The 20,101-nt window shown below is 38.4% G+C and overlaps 5 protein-coding genes across 12 annotated transcripts; 2 read left to right on the top strand and 3 right to left on the bottom strand.

Annotated features, from left to right (window-relative positions):
- Positions 1–16: 16 nt before the first annotated feature.
- On the top strand, positions 17–2,632 carry LOC124190888 (CWF19-like protein 1). The gene is made up of 12 exons (XM_046583768.1): positions 17–155; positions 229–319; positions 406–484; positions 547–648; positions 705–913; positions 974–1,092; positions 1,155–1,368; positions 1,439–1,562; positions 1,628–1,695; positions 1,768–1,828; positions 1,889–1,943; positions 2,026–2,632. The coding sequence occupies exons 1-12, from the start codon at positions 136–138 to the stop codon at positions 2,468–2,470; spliced, it is 1,587 nt and encodes a 528-aa protein (XP_046439724.1). The 5' UTR covers positions 17–135; the 3' UTR covers positions 2,471–2,632.
- Positions 2,633–2,747: 115 nt separating this feature from the next.
- Positions 2,748–4,028, bottom strand: LOC124190893. Of its 2 annotated transcripts, none has more exons than XM_046583774.1 (6): positions 3,832–4,028; positions 3,654–3,754; positions 3,553–3,577; positions 3,234–3,482; positions 3,041–3,162; positions 2,748–2,978 (listed from the first exon to the last, which is right to left on the bottom strand). In XM_046583774.1, exons 1-5 carry the CDS (start codon positions 3,896–3,898, stop codon positions 3,041–3,043), a joined length of 564 nt encoding a protein of 187 aa, XP_046439730.1. In that variant the 5' UTR covers positions 3,899–4,028; the 3' UTR covers positions 2,748–2,978. The 2 variants fall into 2 exon arrangements, with proteins under 2 accessions (XP_046439730.1, XP_046439729.1); XM_046583773.1 differs by having other exon boundaries at positions 3,045–3,162.
- Positions 4,029–4,132: 104 nt separating this feature from the next.
- Positions 4,133–20,008, top strand: LOC124190889 (SET domain-containing protein SmydA-8-like). 7 transcript variants are annotated; one of them, XR_006873150.1, is made up of 10 exons: positions 15,525–15,647; positions 16,103–16,305; positions 16,381–17,458; positions 17,517–17,603; positions 17,688–17,880; positions 17,944–18,312; positions 19,293–19,395; positions 19,459–19,532; positions 19,632–19,804; positions 19,884–20,008. XR_006873150.1 is itself a non-coding variant. In XM_046583769.1 (9 exons), the coding sequence occupies exons 1-5, from the start codon at positions 4,884–4,886 to the stop codon at positions 6,870–6,872; spliced, it is 1,545 nt and encodes a 514-aa protein (XP_046439725.1). In that variant the 5' UTR covers positions 4,133–4,883; the 3' UTR covers positions 6,873–7,199; positions 7,425–7,568; positions 11,444–11,558; positions 16,103–16,305; positions 16,381–17,208. The 7 variants fall into 7 exon arrangements, 1 of the variants encoding a protein (XP_046439725.1); XR_006873151.1 differs by lacking the exon at positions 15,525–15,647 and adding an exon at positions 15,672–15,843; XM_046583769.1 differs by lacking the exons at positions 15,525–15,647; positions 17,517–17,603; positions 17,688–17,880; ... (3 more) ...; positions 19,632–19,804; positions 19,884–20,008 and adding exons at positions 4,133–5,027; positions 5,088–5,245; positions 5,306–6,246; ... (2 more) ...; positions 7,425–7,568; positions 11,444–11,558 and having other exon boundaries at positions 16,381–17,208.
- Positions 8,564–10,397, bottom strand: LOC124190892 (serine/threonine-protein kinase/endoribonuclease IRE2-like). The gene is made up of 2 exons (XM_046583772.1): positions 10,060–10,397; positions 8,564–9,987 (listed from the first exon to the last, which is right to left on the bottom strand). Exons 1-2 carry the CDS (start codon positions 10,287–10,289, stop codon positions 9,525–9,527), a joined length of 693 nt encoding a protein of 230 aa, XP_046439728.1. The 5' UTR covers positions 10,290–10,397; the 3' UTR covers positions 8,564–9,524.
- LOC124190894 lies at positions 11,785–12,797 on the bottom strand. Its single transcript, XM_046583775.1, has 3 exons — positions 12,657–12,797; positions 12,088–12,594; positions 11,785–12,021 (listed from the first exon to the last, which is right to left on the bottom strand). Exons 2-3 carry the CDS (start codon positions 12,592–12,594, stop codon positions 11,899–11,901), a joined length of 630 nt encoding a protein of 209 aa, XP_046439731.1. The 5' UTR covers positions 12,657–12,797; the 3' UTR covers positions 11,785–11,898.
- Positions 20,009–20,101: the final 93 nt, after the last annotated feature.

Raw genomic sequence — 20,101 nt, 5'->3', positions numbered from 1 at the left:
AATTGATATGCTAATGATTCTAGGGATTTTCGTGCTTGATTTTTTTATGAGCAAATATTCTTTAAGTCAAAATGAGTTAAATTTGAGATCCGGCAATGTTGTTTCTAAAACAGTCGTCTGCTCTTGATAGCAAAAATGGCTGAAAATTTGAAAATGTAAGAAGGTTTTTTCTTTTTAACCAATTTGTGCGCTTTTAATCAAATGTAACTAATGTTTTGTTTCCATTAGTCTTGTAGCAGGTGACGTTGAAGGTCAATATGATGCCCTATTTAATCGTGTGCGAACGATCAACAAAAAATCTGGGCCGTTCGACATGTTGGTAAGCTGGGATACCGACACATTTAATAGCAATTTAAATGGATTGTAATGTTTTTATCCTGTGTAATAAATGTTATTAAATTCTAGCTTTGTGTTGGGGACTTCTTCAGTACTGACCCTACTGCTGAAGCTCAGCTAGAATCCTATAAAATAGCTGAGAAACAAGGTATGTTGAAATTTTACTTCTTTAAAATATGTAACCAATTTAAAACAATCTTTTTCTTCCAGTTCCTATTCCAACATTTATTTTGGGATCATCCAAGCCAGAACATTCTCGCTATCTCCCAGATTTGAAGGGATGTGAAGTTTGCAACAATTTGACTTACCTTGGTAAGGTCTCGAGCTTTTCGTTAATACCAAGGAGGCTGTAACATTTCTATTATTAGGTGATTACGGAGTATTTACTGGAAGTAGTGGTTTGAAAATGGTATATGTCAGTGGCAAGCAAAAGATGATGACCAAGCCAAATGATGTTGGCTTCACGATGGACGCTATCAAGTCAATTGAAGTTCAAGTTGGAAACAGTTCGACAGGAGTAGACATATTGTTGACATCACAGTGGCCAAAAGGTGTTGAAAATTTGTCTCTCCCATTGGTATGCAATAGTTTTTGTTAATTATTTAAGTTAGTTTTAATTTAAGAAATTCTCTTATAGGAAGGTGCAAATAGTGAAAAGTTTGGATCTGCTTTGCTTTCTCGACTAGCTCAAAGGATCAAACCTAGATACCATTTTGCTGGATCAGAAGGGATACACTACGAGCGGTTGCCGTATAGGTAATAAGGAAGCGTCTTGAATTTCCCATGCTTAGATCATCATTTATTTTTCATTTAATTAGAAACCACGAAGTATTGCAAGAAAAGACACTTCACGTTTCTCGTTTTATTGCATTGGGCAAAGTTGGCAATGCAAATAAACTCAAATGGATCTATGCATTCAACATTGCCCCAATGGCGAAAATGCCAGCGCTAAAACTTAATGAACAACCAGCCAATACAACTCCTTGCCCATACGCTGTCACGCAGGAAGAAGATGAAACGGAAGCTAGAAAGGCAAGTCAAAGTTTCTTATACTCATCACGTTTTTCTACTGAAAAACACATAAAATTCTATCCAAGTACAGGAAGCATTAGGGAATCAATATTTCTACGATGTCAGTGCCGATGTCATGTCTGGAAACACGCGGGGTAACAAGCGCAGACAGAACAATCAGGGAAGACCACCGCGACCACCTCCCAAGCCTATGGGTAATATTTTTTTTTTCATCGTTATATTTGTATTTCCTATTCTCATTTAATTATGTTATTAATAGGCCCTTGTTGGTTTTGCCTCTCCAGTCCTGAAGTTGAAAAACATTTGGTCATTAGTGTGGGCGAACATGTAAGTAAATCAAATCTTTCTTGATTCATTTGCAGTTTTTCTAATTTGGTTTTGTGTAATTGTCTTCAATAGTGTTACGTGGCGATGCCCAAGGGTCCGTTGGTACCTGAACACGTCTTGATTTTACCGATTGGTAACTAATTGTTAAAATTGTGTTATCTTTCGAAATTATAATTTTTTAAATAATTAATAGGGCACTATCAAAGCATAATTGAATTGCCGGAAGAAGTCCTGGAAGAAGTTGACAAATATCCTTTTTCACATTATACTTATTACTAGATAAGAAAAATGTCTACTCGTAAAACTGAATTTCCTTAACCGCTTTTATACATTTAAAGTAGCAATCACGAAAGCGCTAAAGACAAAAGGTAAGAGCGTCGTCTTTTTCGAGCGGAGCTTCAAATCGCCTCACCTGCAGATCCAGTGCGTCGCCATTCCGAGTGAAAAAGAAGATCTCGTCAAGGAAGTTTTCGTTGAAATGGCCGCTATGCAATCCATCAACTTGGATGAGCTTCCGCCACACGCCGAACTTCGCCAAGTTGTCCCCTCTGGCAAACCATACTTTTTCCTGGAACTACCGAAGAAGGAGCGCTTCGTATCTCACATACAAGGGCGCTTCCCTTTGCAGTTTGGTCGGGAGGTGCTGGCCAATCAAGATTTACTCAACTGCATGGATAGAGTCGACTGGAAAAACTGTCCGTCTTCAAAGGACCAAGAGGTTAAAGAAACAGCCCGTTTTCGGCAAATGTTTCAACCATTCGATTTTACTTTGTAATCCCTACACTTTTACACGTCAATGACAGCAACAAAAATCGCAAAAAAATTTCGAACGCGCATTTTTCTCTTTGGTTCAATTCTCAAATGAACGCAAGATTTTTTGAGAAGTGAAAAAGTGACATCTCTAAAAAAACAATACACTTTCTTTCACGAAATGCTATTTAAAAGGCGTTTCCTTGTTTAATCTTAGCAGAATTGTTCGTGATGTTTTACAGGTGATCTACAGGCGTAACAGGTGAGAAACCAACTGTCATCATTGTAGGCGAAAGTGTAAGTAATTTTGAAACTCGTAAAGATAATTTATAACGTATTCGTGATTACAAAATGGTTGGATACAAAATTTTAAACGAAAGAATGCATGGGCAGCATGATCGCATCAACTTAAAAACACTTCGTCATCATAATCATCTTCTACTGGCTTCTTTTTGCTTTTGACATCTTCTTTGGCAACCTCTTCTTCCCAGTATTGCACGCCGGAAGGAAGTTCATCTTTCACCGTCCTTTGCCTGTACAGTAAATTTGTTATAATTACCATTTGTGTTAGAAAATTGCAACTTTACTCAAATACCTACTTTTTGACGCAGAGGTACCAGATGATTACTCCAACAGCGACTCCAAGAATCAACCCGAAGACTATGCCGGTGATGATGACCAAATTTTTCAGATTTTCGCTTTTCTGGTTGGCATATTCTGCAGCCAAAGAATTTGGTAAGTATAAACACCGCTTCAAGTTGTAATTTTGATAAGAATTATGTACGTACTGTCGTAGAGGACTATGTCCATTTGGCAGATAGCTGCATCTTGATTGGCGACGTCGCCGTGAAATTGAGCGTAGATTGCATACCCAGTGTAGCCCTCAATATCCGCACCTTCTCTTTCCTCTAAACAACTAACTGTTACTATTACGTCATTGGCGGTTCCTTGATAATCTCCACACTGGTGAACGATAGGTCTGGTGGCAGCTTCATCGAGAAAACGAGTTGCAATAGCGACAGACACATCGATATCTCCTAGAATAGAAATCAGAACGTTTAAAATAGCATCCAACTATAATCGAGGACTAATCGGGTTATCTCTTACCGCTTCCGATCAAATGTAGTTGAACCTTAATTAGGGAAAAAGATTCGTCGTCATTATTCCTATAAAATATTTTTTTATTTCAAATGGTTTTTTAAACATGCCTTTCGTATTTTGCGGGCTTCTCCCAGTCCCCGTTGCACCAACGAGTCTCGTAAGTTTTTAAGCGGAATGCAGGTCGTCTTATCGACATGTTCCGGAAGTTCTGTAACAATTTCCGGAAGAACTGTTTTTATTTCTGGGTCAATAACAGTAATATCCTATTTAATTGTTTCCATTTACCTTGCGTTTGTTGAGCGTAGCCAATGGATATGAGGAAGCACAGTTGAATGAAAACACCTACTTTCATGTTGATTCATCGATTTGAAATGCCATGAATCAACGGCAGACAGCTCAAAAAATACGGGTGGGAAGGATGCTCTTGTGATATACCTTGGTGTAGAAATGGGGACCCATGCCTAGACTGATAAACGACGTCGGTTGAGTCGGTATTGATAGCGAACGTCATCCGAGATATTAGGTTTGGGATAGATAACGTCGCGTATAGCAACCAGGTGCATCTTTACAGCTCGAACGAGAGAGAAAAGAAAAAGTCCCAACTTATCGTTTTGAATTAATAGGCCAAACTATTCAACTATTCATAACACCCCGAAATTCCCCACGTCAAGAAATTTGACCATAACTCGAAAGCTAAAAATACTTGGCAACCCTCGCCTCTAATCACTTCCTTTTATCTTGAAGCTAGTCTTTTAAAATTGAACTCTTTTCCGGACTTTTGGGGAGCATTTAAATTTTTGGCCTCGAATGCGTTCTCAAGCTGTTGGCGATGCTTATTCGGTTGTTTATTTAAAGAAGCGTATTCTTTTCTTCGTAAATAGTAAACAGGAAATGAATTCTAATGCTAGTCCTTGTATTGATCGATTGTGAAAATAATTTCCTCTTTATTTTTTGGGTCTGTTGAATAGACTAAAGCGGCTGCATAAGAAGAGAGTTTTAAAAAAGGGTTTCTCATGGGGGGAATGTATTTAAAGGTGCAGTCAATTTTTTTAAAACAACCGTGACTTATACGAAAATGGGAAGCGAAAGTTTTTAGTGTCTAGACCCGAGAAGCGCTGTGTACGGCAACATCACGAAAATCTATTTTCGTGCCGGTGGAGAGAAAGAGTGTCGGAACGGGGTCGACGCCTCACACAATATAGGAACTGCGTGGACACGAGTCGGCGTCATCACCCTTTCGTCTCGCAACAAATGTGAAGGTCTTCATTTCTACTTCCCTCACCGAACATTTTCAAAAGAAAAACAAAAGAAAACGAGCGAGACAAACTAATTCAAAAATGGTTCAACATTTCCCGTGCGCCAAGTGTCAATTGCCTTCCACCAACTGTTGTTCAAAGTGCCGCAGAGTGTACTACTGCTCCCGCGAACACCAGAAAGCCGACTGGACAAATCACAAGACATTGTGCGCACCTCCTTTTAAGGTTTGTCTGACACACTGACAAGTTTTAACATTCGAATTTATCCTTTTTGGGTTGGTTTAGATCGAAGAATCAGAAGCTGAAGGCCGTTATCTGGTGGCCAGTCGTCTCATTAAAGCTGGCGAAGTGATCCTGCAGGAGTTACCACTAGTGGTCGGACCCAAATTGAAAACATTGCCGCTATGTCTTGGCTGTTATAAGCCCATCACTGACACTTATCGGTAATTTTATATCAAAACCTGATACAATTTAACCAGTAATAACCAATTTTATTCTAATAGATGTTCGCGTTGTAATTGGCCAATGTGTTCGGCAGCTTGCGAAGAATCTGCCTTGCACAAAAATGGAGAATGCCGAATGATTGATCCGACTTTGATGACCAACCATCTCAATCAGGGCGCCATCAACAGTCAAGTGTATCAATGCATAACTCCTTTACGCTACTTGACTTTGCCGGATTCGGATAGGGAGCGTTTAGACGAGCTCGTTTCACATCTGGAACAACGTCGGGGTACGGACATCTACCGACTAGTTGAACAAAACATTTCCAGTTTCCTGCGCTATCGGCTGTTGCTGACCCAATACGATTCCGAAAGTATCCAGCGAGTTTGCGGAATTTTGGAGACCAACTGCTTCGAGATCCGCGTTCAGGGACGCGTTAGTGTCCGAGGATTGTATCCTACGGCGTCGCTAATGAACCACGATTGCGTAGCAAATACTCGGCATGTTTTCGATCCGGCTGATTTTCGGATAAGAATTTTGGCAACTAAAGATATTCCGGCTGGAGACAAAATCAGCGCCACCTATACGCAAAGCCTCTGGAACACCCTGGATCGTCGCTTACATTTGAAATCCACCAAACATTTTTGGTGCCAATGCAGCCGCTGTGCGGACCCAAGAGAACTGGGGACATTATTGAGCACCGTCAAGTGTGCAGGTTGCGGAGGTGCTGTCCTAAGTCAAGATCCGCTCGATCAAATGTCAAATTGGGGGTGCAGCGATTGCGGATCAGTGCAAAAAATCGAACAAGTTAAAAGGGTCCATGATTCCGCACGGATGGAATTGAAACAAGTTGCTCAATTGGCACGGAATCGTCCGGAATTACTAGAAGATTTTATCCGGAAATATTCCGGAGCTATCCATCCGGATAGCTGTCACGTGATAGAGGCCAAATACGCCCTCGTTCAGCTTTACGGAAATACTCCGCAACTTCTTTACCATGGTTTCTATAAGAATGTTTGACTCTATTCTCAAGGAGTTATACTTAACCTGGGCAAGCGGCTGCGAGCAACTAAAGATGTCTGGATGAAGATTCGCTTTTGCATGTTGATCTTTGCTACTTGAAATAGTATGATTTAACGCAATTTTTCAAAGCTTTTCTAATGCTTCATTAAATCATTTTTTGGGCTGTAATTCATGTCGCTCGACTTTGTTGTCGAGACGTTGTAATCAATTTTTTTTCATGTTTAGATTTGAGTGAAGAACTGATTGAGAGGAAGCTGGATTACTGCCGACAGCTATTGAAACTTGCGGATGTTATTGAACCTGGTTTGAGTCAGTTGAGAGGTCATTTACTGTTTGAACTACAGTCTGTCACGGAACACAAAGCTAACCGTGCTTTTAAACGTGGCTCTGCTGAATTCAAGGTATTTACATTGTGGATTAGGCCTTCTGGGATATGTGGTGTTGAAATTACTATTTTTTTTCGTTCTAGGTATCTAGGAATTGATCAAGGACGCAATTAGTCATTTGATGACATCTTCCGAAATACTGCGCTACGAGATCCATTGGGTAGACGTCCTGGAGAAACGTCGATTAATTCTCGAAAATATTTTAAAAGAAATTTGACTTTTGAGTGCTAGTTAACAAATTTACTGCGATTTTTTAATACAGAAAATCCCAATAGAGTTGTTGAATCTGTGTACACACTCTGATAAAGACAGCCTTTTTGTACTTGGAATTCATAAGAAATTAAGTAAATTTCTGATTTCTATAGACCGTCTATAGATAGTCTTATATGATTTCGGATTTTTTAGCAGATTTTAAAAAAATGTACAATTCGCCACTAGATAATGCTGCTCGCAATTTTTACAATTTGCAGTCAGCTGTCAAAGTTATCGTCTGTACTCTGTGCGTCTGAGTCTGAGGTATACACTTTGGTCGTCGATATGGCCGGTAAGTTATTACTATCATTTCTCCTTCATGTTGTTGTTATTGAGCTATTATAAGCTTAAGCTGCATGTGCAAATGAAAACATTTTTTAAATAATAAGATTCAGTAAGATTAACTATCATCCTGCAAGATTTTATACATTTTTGTGATCACGTGTTTCTGTAGGTAATAACATGTATGTAAGTCAATAACATGGAACAAATTTGTTAATTTCTTTTGAATTCTTAGATTTCATCACCTTACTTGATCAGGGTGCCAAATAAAGAGAACTTTTGTTCATGCACAACACATCACTGGTGGGATCAACTCAGTGTGTTGCTCAACATCAAGAAAGAAATTACTCTACACAATCTGTGGCATCTTAAAAACATGGTACGTCAAAGTCTTTTTCTCCCTTAGTCATGTCAAAGATGACACCTTCTGGGTATCTAATTTGAAATTGTAGATCTAAGAAATATGCTAGGTGATGTCTATAACTAGTTTGTTTGTGGAGAAATTCGGAAACATGTTTGCAACATGTTCTCAACATTTTTCTTTCTGTCCTATTTTTACCTCATGTTTTTTTTAAATTTATAGGTGCTGCATCGAAGCAATATGATGCAGCACCTATACACAATGATCTTCTTTATGGAATCAATCATTCCTACCTGGTGTTTGTCTGATACTGGCGGCATCAACATGAGCTGTACCATATTACGGAAAGGTTGAATCAGAACTTTTTTTAATCTGCTAGTAAACTTCAGCAAATGATGACTTGTTAGGACTCAGTTGCTTTAGTTGTAAACGACTAAGAGTTAAATAACTTTTCTTTTGTTTTCCAATATTCCGTTTTGTACGTCGTTTGTTGAGGCAACTGCCAACTGATAAGTCGGTAGAAGCAAACCTTCGATAAGTTTTAATTTACATTTACTTGTCGGTACAAGCTGCCATGCAAGAGAAAAAACCGTTTTTTTTTAATTCAGGCAGTTGACGATGCGATATAGGCTAAAGAAAATTTCATCGTTATATTTTTATTTTTCTTCCGCATTTGACATCTTGAACTCAAAGGCAAGGATACCGGTAGTCGAGCCGGCAGTTCAGTTGGGTTGTGCTGTATTGCTGGGTGTGCTGCATATTGCTTAGGATGTGCTGTAGTATTTACTAAATTTGTTGCGATATTGTTACGCAATCAATTCTTGATAAAACCTTTGTAACTTCCCTCGATCGAATACGAGGGAAAAATACGGCAGCATAGTTATGTGCTGTTCGCCACGAATTGTTACTTGTTATAGTAGTCAGTGACTAGTAATTACATGGGATTTTTTTATTTCAATATTTCTCCACCGTTCTTGATCAAGGTGCCAGATTTAAGAGTCTTTCATACACAATATTGATTAGTAATTTATTAAATCTTTTTGATAACTACGTTCCAACTTCTAAGGGGGGAACATACACAAGTTAAGACAAAATGAATGACAAACTGACTTATTATATTGCAAAGTGTCTAAAAGTTAAGTCAACGTTATTCGAACTTCATTCGTTTAGTCGCTGGTTCAACTGGATGTTGTTGTAAGATTTCATGAAATATTTGCAAGACTTCATCGCGATTTTTTTTGTAATAATTCTTCTTGAAAAAGGCCCACGTTTCTTCCGTCACATTCAATCCACTTTTAATTAAAAATTTGATTACGTCAATGAAATTTTTGTTTCCGTAATATTCGCACAATTCAGTGAGAGTATTATGTCCGTTATTGGTTGTGCAATTGATATCGATCCCATTTTCAATCAAAAGTCGAATAATGTCAATTAAATTTTCGTTTTGATAATATGCGCACAATAAAGTGAGAGCATTATTTCCGTCTTTGTCTTTGCAATTGACATCGATCCCATTTTCAATTAAAAATTGAATAATGTCAATTAAATTTTCGTTTTGATAATATGCGCACAATAAAGTGAGAGCATTATTTCCGTATTCGTTTTTGCAATTGACATCGATCCCATTTTCAATTAAAAGTCGAATAATGTCAATTAGAATTTGGTTTTTATAATTTACGCACAAAAAAATGAGAGCATTCCTTCCGTCTTTGTCTTTGCAATTGACATCGATCCCATTTTCAATTAAAAATTGAATAATGTCAATTAAATTTTCCTTTTTATAATATTTGCACAATTTAATTAGAGCATTATATCCGTATTCAGTTTTGCAATTGATATTGATCCCATTTTTAACGAAGAGATTGATGATTGCCAAAAAACTTTTGTTTTCATGATGTTCACGATATCCGCACCACAAAAGAAGAGCATTTTTACCTATACTGTCCAGTGCATTGACGTTGGCTCCGTGCTGGATCAGGAGACTAACCATTTCCACCAGATTATCACTTCCACAATGAAGTAGCCAAAGACGAGGCCTTCTGCAAATACATCGCTCTTGACGGTCCCTCTTTTCTGAACTTCGTTTCCAGTAGAACTGGCCTCGTCCAGGTGTTTCAATATTTCCGGTGCGAAATAATCGTATGTTCCCTTCACTGCACTCATTGTGTAAGTTCCCCTTTCGTTGACACGTTTACTGAAACCGAAATCAGCCCATTTCATCAAAACCTGGTTTGAGTTTGGATTCACCCAAATGAGAACGTTCTGTGGCTTGATGTCGCGATGGACTAATTCCTTTTGATGAATGTACTCTAGTCCTTTAGCCAACTGGAGGAGAACTTCCGTTTCTGGCGGCATTGGACCGCGGTATTTTTTCGGGTCATTTTCTTTGAGAAACAATTTTTCCAGAGAGGCATCACAAAATTCAAGGACGAAAATTCTAAAAAAAAAAAAACAAGTTTAGAATTTGTATGTTTAAATTTTAAATGCCAGGTCAGTTTTTTAAATATACTTAAAGTCATCATTTTCCTCCACATGAAATAGTTTGATGACGTTTTCGTGATTGAATTTTTGTAAAGCACTTTCTTCTCGTTTACTGCTCGCGGCGTTTTCTAGAGGAATTCGTTTGACGGCCACTTTAAGATAACACCAAGCACCTTCGAAAACGATGCCAAAATTTCCCTTTCCTAAAATCTTTGCACGATCAATGGTCACTTTGTCGACGGATGAACTAGCTGCCATTTTGCAACAAACGCACTGGACAAAGTTTGTCTGATGGAAAAGAAGTATTTATTTCTTTGATAAGAAATTTGTTTCTTTGATAATTTGATAAGAAATAAGAATGGTTATGAGTATGACGACGCCATCTGGAGGTCAGATTTAGAACTGCATGCAAATATTCCCTTTTCTTGCTCAAAAACGCGGAAATTTCGACCGTTTATTCGTCGCTTGCCTCAGACTAAAAAACCGTTTGTATCTGAACCATTTTATCTTACTTTTGGGGAAATCAACGAATAGAAATTTGGTTGCCAAAGTATGAAACACTGTCATAATTTTCGTCATCATCCTGTTTAATCCCTGTAGCGCAGAAACTTTATTGCGACCCTTTCATTGTGCCATAATACATGACATGAGATAAAAAGAAAATTGTGTTGCTGTGCTGCAACCTTCATTGTCTTTGTCCAACTGAAATCGACTAACCTAATCTCTTTGCAACCATTAGTTGATAAAAGGCATAGTTTTTTTCCGTACATGTGTATTAAACGGAAACTTTAATTTTGTATTGCGATGTTTGCTTTGCCCCACCCCAACAATCAACATATTATTAATGCCCACACTATATCGTGAGGAGTTTATTTTTACTTATTTTAGGTACGTAGTCTAGTTTTTGACTTCCTACTTTTTTTTTCAAACGCGCGCAAAAAAATGTGCGATTTCTAATGTTACAATTTGCCACTAGACAGGGCTGCTGGCTGCTCTTAATTTCTAGCAATTTGCTGTCAGCTGTCAAAATTATCGTCGTCTGTACTGAGTAATGAGTTTACTCTGTACTCTGTAGTCTGTCCTCTGTCGTACTTGAGCCGTCAATTGAACGAAAACTTTTTTTGGTTACGTAAGTATCCTCCTCAGGTACATTTGATTTATTGTTAGTGCTGCTGCAGGGAAAATTATATAGCAAATTGAGATTTCTGAATAGCCCTATTAAGAGAAGGCAGTTTTTAAAACAACATACTACCAACTACCATGCTGTAAGCTTTTTTTGATTTTTACTTTTTGTGAAGGTTTTATTAATGATTGTCCAGTATAAAAATAATTGTCTTAATACCACATGCAATATTTATAAGTTGATAATTATGACCAGTTGCTGATTCTGTATGTTTCTTTTCAATTCTTAGATGTCATCACCTATTTATCGCTATTTATTTCCTGGAGGGATGGATTCCGTGCTACTCCATTGACACATCAATAAAAAATAACTTGTGAAATGTGTGGGATCACTTCAAAAAAAGGGTAAGTCAATGTCGTCAATTACTTTTACCACCTTAGCCATGACTTTGCCACATTCTGGATTTCTAATTTGAAATTGTCGATTAAAGAAAAATGCCAGGTGGCAAAAGTGTGACAGTGGATGTTGAGTTGATAGAATTGCTGATTGAATAGCTTTTACACACTTTTTGTTTAATTGGCGTCCTTAATTTTCCTATAATTTTGGGCAGCCTCAAAACTAGCAGTCTACATCTTAATCGGTTTATTGTGCGGTATTCTTTACATGATATTATCAACCAGATAGCGGCTTAAATTGCTGGGTTTTCATTCGTTTCCTCTATTTTGTTGTCTTGACGTTGGCGTTTTACTTTGCCGGAATGAGAGCAACATTTTGGAATCCAAATTTCTCGATAGGAGTCAGCTGGTTCCCAAGTCCACTCTGTTGGATGCCAGTCGACCACGCCCAGCCGAGCATCATTGGGCCGGGCTAAAGCCCAAAAACAGATTTGTTTAGTGATTGTTTATCTTTTCAAGTGTTCAAACAAATTCTTACAGTAATGACGACATCTTGCAAATGTCCAGTATCGACTAGGCGAGCAATGCGCATCACGGTATAGTCCAGTCCGTTGACGAGCGAAATCAGTTGGAAATCGTTTCGGAGGTCGTCTGAGGGCCCATCTGCCGTCTCGCAACCCAGTCCGTCAACCAGGTCGCAATGTTTGTCGAGGAAGAAACTGTTTGCCGGTTTGTTGACGTCGTAAGCTCCGTAGAAATAGTCGCCCAGGGTGAGATCGGCGGATGTAAAGCGGAGGCTGAACCATCCGGCGGTTGCTACGCGCATTTCCATCACGACTAGAGGATTGGCGGGATCTTGGTCGTAAACGATATCCCAGTCGAGCCGGAATGTGCCTTCCGGGTCCAATTCCGCCGTGTTGTTTAGGACCACATTTTCTAATTCTCTGCCGCTTTTCCTGTTGTTTGTTTGATGAATTCTTGATGGGAAAGCGGCGCAACTGGCTATAATAGTCGCCACGATCAGCAACAGTTTAATGCTGGCCATCTGATTAATTTGATTGTAGTCAAGTTTTTGAAAAATGGAATAACGATTTGTTTCATTTTTACCTTTTTTTGAATTCGTTGATCGTTCGTACGAGTTTGTTCAACTGGTTCGATTCTGCTGGTGTCCCGTTGATTATTTTATACCTTGCGATATGTTTACACTTCCTTGTGCTGGACTACTTTGCACTGTGCAGTTATCTAGTCGTCTATTTAAACGGCCAATACCGGTATCTCCAAAGTTGACGCAACAAGTGAACGATATCATCGAAACAAAAAGAAGGATCGATGATTCATTCCTTTTTTTAAAATTTGTATTGACAATTATCTATTCAGGAAGTTGACCGAAGTTGACGATGCCATTTAACCCTAAAGCTTTGTTATGGTTTATTTTCTCTTCCGCATTTGAAATCTTGTACACAACGACTCGAGCAAAGATGGAGAGAAACTCGATTAGAAATAGAAAAAAAATTAGTCAAACTTATTACAGTCAGGGAACGATATTAAACAAACTGCTTGGATTAATGGGACGTCCTGGTGACTTTGTGTGTTGTTCCTTATCGTCTCGATTTGTTCGGAAAGTGAAAAAGTGGGGCCGGAGCGGTGTCAATCTTCGCTCACCTTTGTCATCGATAGTTAACAATTTGATAACCACACTTGCGTGTGTCAGTCTTTCGAATTTTTTCTTTGTTGGTTTGATGTTTAAATTAGTGAATGTTACAGAATACTTTTACTTATTTTACTCTTTCAGTCAATTGTAGGATTGGTAAAAACATTTCTATCTACTTGAGATATTCATTCCTTTTTATTTGAGTATTTTAAATTTATCCATTCCTGTTTATTAGATCTACCATCTACCTATATTAGATTTACACCTGCACAGAGGTCTCTAGGCTACTGCTTAATTTTAAACCGTTAACTATTTGGCGAACATGTTAAATCAAGAAGAAATTGAAGTCTGAGCAACACCAAGTTATGGCCCGACAGTGCCAGTCAAAGTGCGAACTTGTCAGACTCGATTTCGAGTGAAACATTCAACAGTTTGGCCTTCCTGGAATCACCTGAGAAGTGATGGAGTTATTCCTTGTCGTTGTTCAGTTTTTCGGCCGAGGAAATCCCCAATTTCAAATGGAAATTGGGTCTCTTGGACGATGGCCACACCTTGAAAATCAATTTGTGTACGAACGTCGTAGGCGGCACCAGCCAACCCGGTTACCCGGTTCGAGCGGAAGAAGTCATTTTGAATCAATCCCGCCAAAAGTGTCTCTCCCGCGTTCACATTGTGCCCGTCAACTCATCGGCCTACGTAGTTTTCCCTTTAACAAACAACAAATTCTGGATTCCGGCTCCCTCCAAGAAATGGATAAGAGTCTCTATGCTTTATTTACACCGGACGGTTGTCCTTGGCAACGCTGGATCAGATGATAGCGATCGGTCTTTTTGCGCCTTTTTGTGGCGGCCGATAGATTATTTGCTGGGGCAGTTAAAAACCGTGTGAAAATGTTATTGTTTGTTGAATGTCTGCTGCAAATTGTGTCGAATTGTTTGTACTCCCCGATATATAACCATCCGGCGGAGCATTTGAAAACGTTGGCCGTCCATCATTTCCGGCGCTTTTCGACCGAAGTCTTGGCAACTGACGACTGGATGGCAGCGAAAAGAATTAATTATAGTTTGTTTAAAATATTGACGTTGTTATTCGCTCTGACCGCCTATAACAATTTGCCTTTCTGATTAAGAAAGGGTTGTGTGATGGATATAATTTTGTCGTTGCCGTTATTGTTCTGTTGTATCGGCATATTGTTAGTAATAAAAAAACAAGACACATTGGTTTTATGGATTTTATGAATTTTATTGATCTGTACAGTCATGCAATATGACGCTTTGAAAAAAAAAAGAAAAAAAATGAAAAAAAAAATGAAAAAAAAAAAAAAAAATGCAAATTTTCCAAAACTGAAATTAAGCCAATCCTCTTCAAATCCAACCCCATATTACTCCCCCAAAGCAAGAATTAAAGCCGACGAAGAGGTGTTATTTTTCGCCGTGAGTTCAAAACTGACCTGAGGTCCTGCTGAACTCCCTCGACTTTTTCTTTTCGCTTTAAATCCAGAAGGGACCTGAGATCTCCACCCTCCCCAGCAGTCACGTTCGGTTTGGACCCAATTCCCGTCAATTCCACGATCCGGCCGCGGTCGGACAAGTTCACGACCAATAAATTCTTCAAACGGTTTCCGCGATCGGGTTGACGGGTCTGGTGTCCTTTTCGGTTGCTGCCAGTTGGTAAGGTCTTGAATCGGTTGGTGTTCCGGACGGACAGGTGCTGATTCGGTTCGGGATTAGTAGCGATGCGACGTTGGCGATTGTTCGATTTGTCTCGTGGCAAGTTACGCCCAATCTCCTCGACGTCTTCATCAACTTCCATTCCGTTACCTTTCAAGAGGGGACTGACACCTTCGTCCATTTTCGGGAGTTTGTTGGATCTTTTGAGACGAATCTTCTCTCCAACATTACGCAGCCCAACAACATTTAACTCGGAGGATGTTTTGACCAAACGAATTCGTTGTGGTTTGCGGTGTCGAATATCATCATCCTCGTACTCACAGGTGCGCTTTCGCTTCTCAGACTCAGACAAAGAAAGACATTTAAAGAGAAAACAGAGATCTGCCATTTTCAAATTTTAGTTTTGCAAACTGAAATTACTTTGTTTCAAACGGGCTTTCCTTTTATTTGCCTTGGCACTGCAGCCGTCGTTCGCAAAATGAATTTCCTCTCATTTTTCAAGTTTTATTAATTTAATTTCGATTTGAATAATTTTAAATCATAATATAATTAAAGTTTATATTTTTACCAATCTATTTCAACAATATTCAAGTCAATAAGTTTTTTAAAGATGTTATATTTTAAATAAAAAGTTAAAAACGACTCCGATGTGACGTTAAGGGGCGTGGCCTATTTTAAATGGCGACAGTGTTTGTTGTGTCTTCAGCTTTTTACGTCTTACGTGTCGTCTTTGTGTGTCTTCCTCAACTTTTTTCAATCGTTAATAGATTCAAAATGGTAAGAAAGCTTTTTTTTTTAGTAAGTCAGTGTTTTGTATATGCAAGTAGACGAAATGAACCAAGATGAGTTTAGTAGCAAACAAAAGGTTTTCATTAGCATTTTGTGTAGCCTGTTAAGCCTATGTGAGACTAAAATGGATTTTACTTAATTGGAGAAGCGAACAATATTCAAATCATTGTCATCAAAACATTTTGTAGGCTATTGTTTAATAATTGGTAGTTGTCTAGTTGATTAGATTCACTGATTTCCTAAAATAACTTCTTTGTCGTGGTCTCATTTTTGAAACTGATGAAACCTCGTCATTCATCTTTCACTAGGCTAAAGCATTGAAATACTAGCTTAAAATATTCTACTAGGAATTATTTTCTGGTTTGCCAAACATGAACATACATTTATTTTACAATATTCAAAAGTCTGCTATTCTAATTTGTAAACACATATGACTTATTTAGGAGGAGCGAATGGAAGAAGCTGAAAGAGAACTTGACGAACTTGAACACCTTCATGAGGAACCAGGAAAAAGCAGCAAGAGTGATGAGAAAGATTCGTGGTCGTCGTACGTATCGCACATTTGTTGCGCGAGTTAACCATTTTCCACCAAGTGTTGCAGTTATATGGCGTAGACCCAACGCTTATCGCTCAAGTTTTCCGCCAGGTATTGCCTTCGTGCATATTTGTAGGTTACATACATTTCTTCATTCAATACTTAACTTTTCTCCTTATTTGCCAGGTGTTCTATTACATTTGTGCGTGCGCATTAAACAACCTCCTACTGCGTAAAGAAATGTGTCACTGGTCGAAAGGCATTCAGATTCGGTACACATCTCCCATCTTGAAAAATGGCTGCGTGACCAGGATATTCATGGACAGGACACTATGAGTGCTTGTATTGTAGATACCCTGCAGCCTATTATCCAAGCCGCATGGTTGTTACATTTGTTACAAGCTAGAGAATCCGACGATGACGTCAGGCATATTTGCACCATGTGTTCCCGATTAACCAGCGCTCAGATCATCATGATTCTTATTATGTTCTTATCGAAGCATTCCGTTGGTGTGTGTTAAGTATTGAGGAACGAAATGTGTTTGGCTGCAAACGTCTCGAAGCTAACTGCGGCCATTTGTTCTATGTAAAATAAGAAGAAATGAGTTATCATTGATACTAAGTACAGTTTAATAAGAAAAGAACAATGAATTGATCTGCCAAATATTTCTGTTAGTGACCTGCTTTGGACTCACGATATTTGCGAAAACAGAGAACTATATATTTTTACTTACAAACGTTATGTTTGATGCTTTAAGGATATGCCTGCAGCTATGGAACAAGGTCGATCTTAATGTTTTTTTCATTCCCATGTTCATTCATAATACTCGAGTGCTCGCACAACGGATCGCTATTAAAACTCCTCTGCTTGTGTGATCACTGTGATGAATCTGATTTGAATGTGACACATGGCATTCTTTTTCAGCTTTTTGTCTTTCACGTTTCTTTGCAGTTTTAGGTGATTTTTAAGATTTTTGTAATATTTTGATTTCAGAATAAATATCGTAAATCTTCTCTTCGTTGTTCGTAGCTCTTATAATGCCTCTTAGCAATATTACGTGAAGGTGAAACTCATTTTAAAATTTTAAAAGAAAAGGGTACCCAAATCTCCCACCAGATGCTGTCGATTAATTCATCAACATAAACAATGGCCGCTTCCATTCACGTTGAATGTTATTGGTGTGTCTTGAAAAGGTTATTTATTTATCTCCATTTATCTCCATTGTGAAAAACTACGTGTAAAGCGCTTTAGTTCATCAAAAAGGTAAACATTTATAGTCTTAAATGGTATACATCCATTAATACCATGCTTTTATGTAAAGGTGGATTCAGACCATCAGTTCATCATCGTCTAGTGTACAATTCATATCTTATAGTAATTTGTTCAAACGCCGTTTGATGCTGAACACGTAGGTTTAATTTATACCTTATGGTTTGAAGTAGTATTCTTAACCCTTTCCATTTAATCATCATCATTATTTGTTATGATTTAGATTTCCGTGGACAGGTCATATTCTTTAGGAATGGTTTTTGTGCGAGCGAAACTGGGAAGAAATTTAAATTATACTGCAACTCCTTCCTATGAAATGGATCAACGGACCACAGTTACCAACAACAACAAAGGGATCAGTTTGCAAATGTTGTCTAGCTAAGCAGTTTTTCAAGATCCATTGATGGTAAAAAAATGTATACTTGATGTACTTATTTTTTTTTTAGCTTCCTTTTAATTTCCAACTAATTTTTTTTCAGCACTATTTGTTACTTTCCGGAGATCACGAGTCGGCCGCAGGTGTCAATCTACAACGCAGTTTCTTCATTGAAATTGTGTGGCCCTTGCACGGAGATCCTTGAGCCAATGCTAGCCTTTGTCCATGACAGAAGAGTGACTTTCACCAACGTTCTGCCACATCCTCATCTTCGTGACGTACGCTCATCCAGCTTCGCTGCTACTCGTGCTGCTACTCTTGCCACTACTCGTGCCACTACTCGTGCTACTATTCGTGCTACTACTCGTGCTACACAACCCATCTCGTCTTCAATGACGAGTTAAACCACTTCAATGGTCGCTTCCGTCCACCGTGACCCACCTGAAGTCACTCACCACGGGATTATGCCCAGGTACCCAACAATTGACTTATTTTCGTAGGTTAGGTCTAGTTGCGTTAAACTCTGTCTGTGTAATAGTTTCCAAAATCAGGCCCTTCTTAGTTCTTACGCGCAAACGAAGTTTTACTTGGACGTTTCTTTTTTCTAACGCTAGATGGCTTTTGATAATTTGCAGCTGTCAAAACAGTCAGTTTCAGTTACTTTGCATATCTCTTTAAACATTTTTTGGCAGTTATTTTGTTGAAATATTTAGTGATAACTGACGATTACTATTCCAGCAACAAAGCTCACTTGTTAAATGTTCGATAGTTGCTTCTTTTTTTCTACTTCCGGTTTTCTCATTTCTGTCAGTAGTTCAGTAAATATTCATCTGACGCACAAAAGAACCACATATTCGTGATCTTCGTCAAATTTGTGGTAAAGCTCATGTTTTCTTTTGTACGTACGCGTACTTCCGGTTTCGCGAATTTTCCTGAACTATTGTTCAGGAAAATTCTCAATTTTGACCAAATTTTGGATTTCGTCTAAATCACACCTAATCGACCCCAAATTTAATGTAGATCACGAATATTTAGTTTATTTTGATGACAGCTCAATGGTTAAGGCGCTATCGCTTACTTCCGGTATACTTCCGGGAAATTTGCATAAAACTAGCAAGTGAGCTTTGTTCTCTGTGCTAATCTCAAGATTGAATGCTAGGTTTTAGCAAACAAAAATGCGATTTTCAAGTTTTGTGAGTATCTCACTATCTCAAGTCCCATCCTTTAAATAATGAGTCTTTATGTGTGTCTAATAGATGGCGTTTTAATTGTTTGTGTCAGTTTATTTGGGCTCATGGCGGTTTGCTGTCAAAAGTTAAGCTAATATCTTTTCTTCGAAAATTACCAATGTATTTACTGGTAAATTCGAGTGATTTCATCTGTAAATTGTCGGTGATGTGTTCTATTCCGTTTATATGTTGTATAAACTTAATGTATCTCATCAACTTACAGGAGAAAACGTGTTGAAAGAGTCGTGCAGCTCACTGCTGTCGTTCAACCATTTATTTGTTCAAAATCATTGTATTCTACTGAATGTGCCATCAAAATGAAACAGGTAACAACCATTACTAGCTTTATTAATACAGCTGAAACATATATTCTTCTCATCTTTTGTTAGGATTCATCATAATGGTCTGCTGTTTGTATTGGACTTGCTAGATCGCCAATCCCAGCCATGCCCCGATTTTGAGTGTACACTACTAACTGTTTAATTATTTCTAGATCATAGACGTCAAGCACATTGATAACACAAACTATAAACAAGGTGACTTATTGTTATTTTATTTACAGGTTCTTCATATCAGGTTTCTAACACATTGGTATGACAGATTTGATGAGAAGTCATATTTTTAAGAAAATGGACAAGGGCCATACAGTCAACAAGGTTCCTTGTTTGCTAACCCGTTGGCTGCTACCCTTCAATCTCCCTGTTTACTTCCTTACACAGGTCCTATTGATTTGAGGTATTACTTTCTGTCACTTCAACCTTATTTGAATTTCATTGTCATCCAAATAAATGTTCATTCATTACTGCTTTTACAGGGTAACTCTTTCACTACTGATGACATCAACTGTTGTAAACTGACGAGAGAATGCTGCAATTCAAGACTGATACGTTGTGTAGTTGTTAGATAAATGACAAGTGCATATCTGGGCTTCCTTCTTTTCTGTGGCCCCGTTTCCCTAACTAACCACTAACCAACGCCCGCCGGTGGTCATTCACCCGCTGTGAAACCAGGAGGAGGGGAGGGCTCTGGTCG

Source organism: Daphnia pulex, chromosome 3 (assembly GCF_021134715.1).
Source record: "Daphnia pulex isolate KAP4 chromosome 3, ASM2113471v1".
Classification (NCBI taxonomy): domain Eukaryota; kingdom Metazoa; phylum Arthropoda; class Branchiopoda; order Diplostraca; family Daphniidae; genus Daphnia; species Daphnia pulex.
The sequence above is the reverse complement of the archived record's forward strand: the minus strand, read 5'-3'. Positions and strand labels throughout refer to the sequence as shown.

Bases quoted from the DNA above. Each gene is read 5' to 3' on its own strand.
- LOC124190888 (XM_046583768.1), top strand. From the start codon at position 136: ATGGCTGAAAATTTGAAAAT. The intron at 485-546 runs GTATGTTGAAAT...TTTTTCTTCCAG, and splicing joins TAAAATAGCTGAGAAACAAG to TTCCTATTCCAACATTTATT. The intron at 1,829-1,888 runs GTAACTAATTGT...AATAATTAATAG, and splicing joins CGTCTTGATTTTACCGATTG to GGCACTATCAAAGCATAATT.
- LOC124190893 (XM_046583773.1), bottom strand. From the start codon at position 3,898: ATGAAAGTAGGTGTTTTCATTCAACTGTGCTTCCTCATATCCATTGGC. The intron at 3,578-3,653 runs GCATGTTTAAAA...TCCCTAATTAAG, and splicing joins AAGCCCGCAAAATACGAAAG to GTTCAACTACATTTGATCGG. The intron at 3,483-3,552 runs GTAAGAGATAAC...TTTCTATTCTAG, and splicing joins ACTACATTTGATCGGAAGCG to GAGATATCGATGTGTCTGTC.
- LOC124190889 (XM_046583769.1), top strand. From the start codon at position 4,884: ATGGTTCAACATTTCCCGTGCGCCAAGTGTCAATTGCCTTCCACCAAC. The intron at 5,028-5,087 runs GTTTGTCTGACA...GGGTTGGTTTAG, and splicing joins TGTGCGCACCTCCTTTTAAG to ATCGAAGAATCAGAAGCTGA. The intron at 6,247-6,494 runs GTTTCTATAAGA...TTTCATGTTTAG, and splicing joins TCCGCAACTTCTTTACCATG to ATTTGAGTGAAGAACTGATT.
- LOC124190892 (XM_046583772.1), bottom strand. From the start codon at position 10,289: ATGGCAGCTAGTTCATCCGTCGACAAAGTGACCATTGATCGTGCAAAG. The intron at 9,988-10,059 runs GTATATTTAAAA...TTTTTTTTTTAG, and splicing joins GAGGAAAATGATGACTTTAA to AATTTTCGTCCTTGAATTTT.
- LOC124190894 (XM_046583775.1), bottom strand. From the start codon at position 12,594: ATGGCCAGCATTAAACTGTTGCTGATCGTGGCGACTATTATAGCCAGT. The intron at 12,022-12,087 runs GTAAGAATTTGT...TTTGGGCTTTAG, and splicing joins TGCAAGATGTCGTCATTACT to CCCGGCCCAATGATGCTCGG.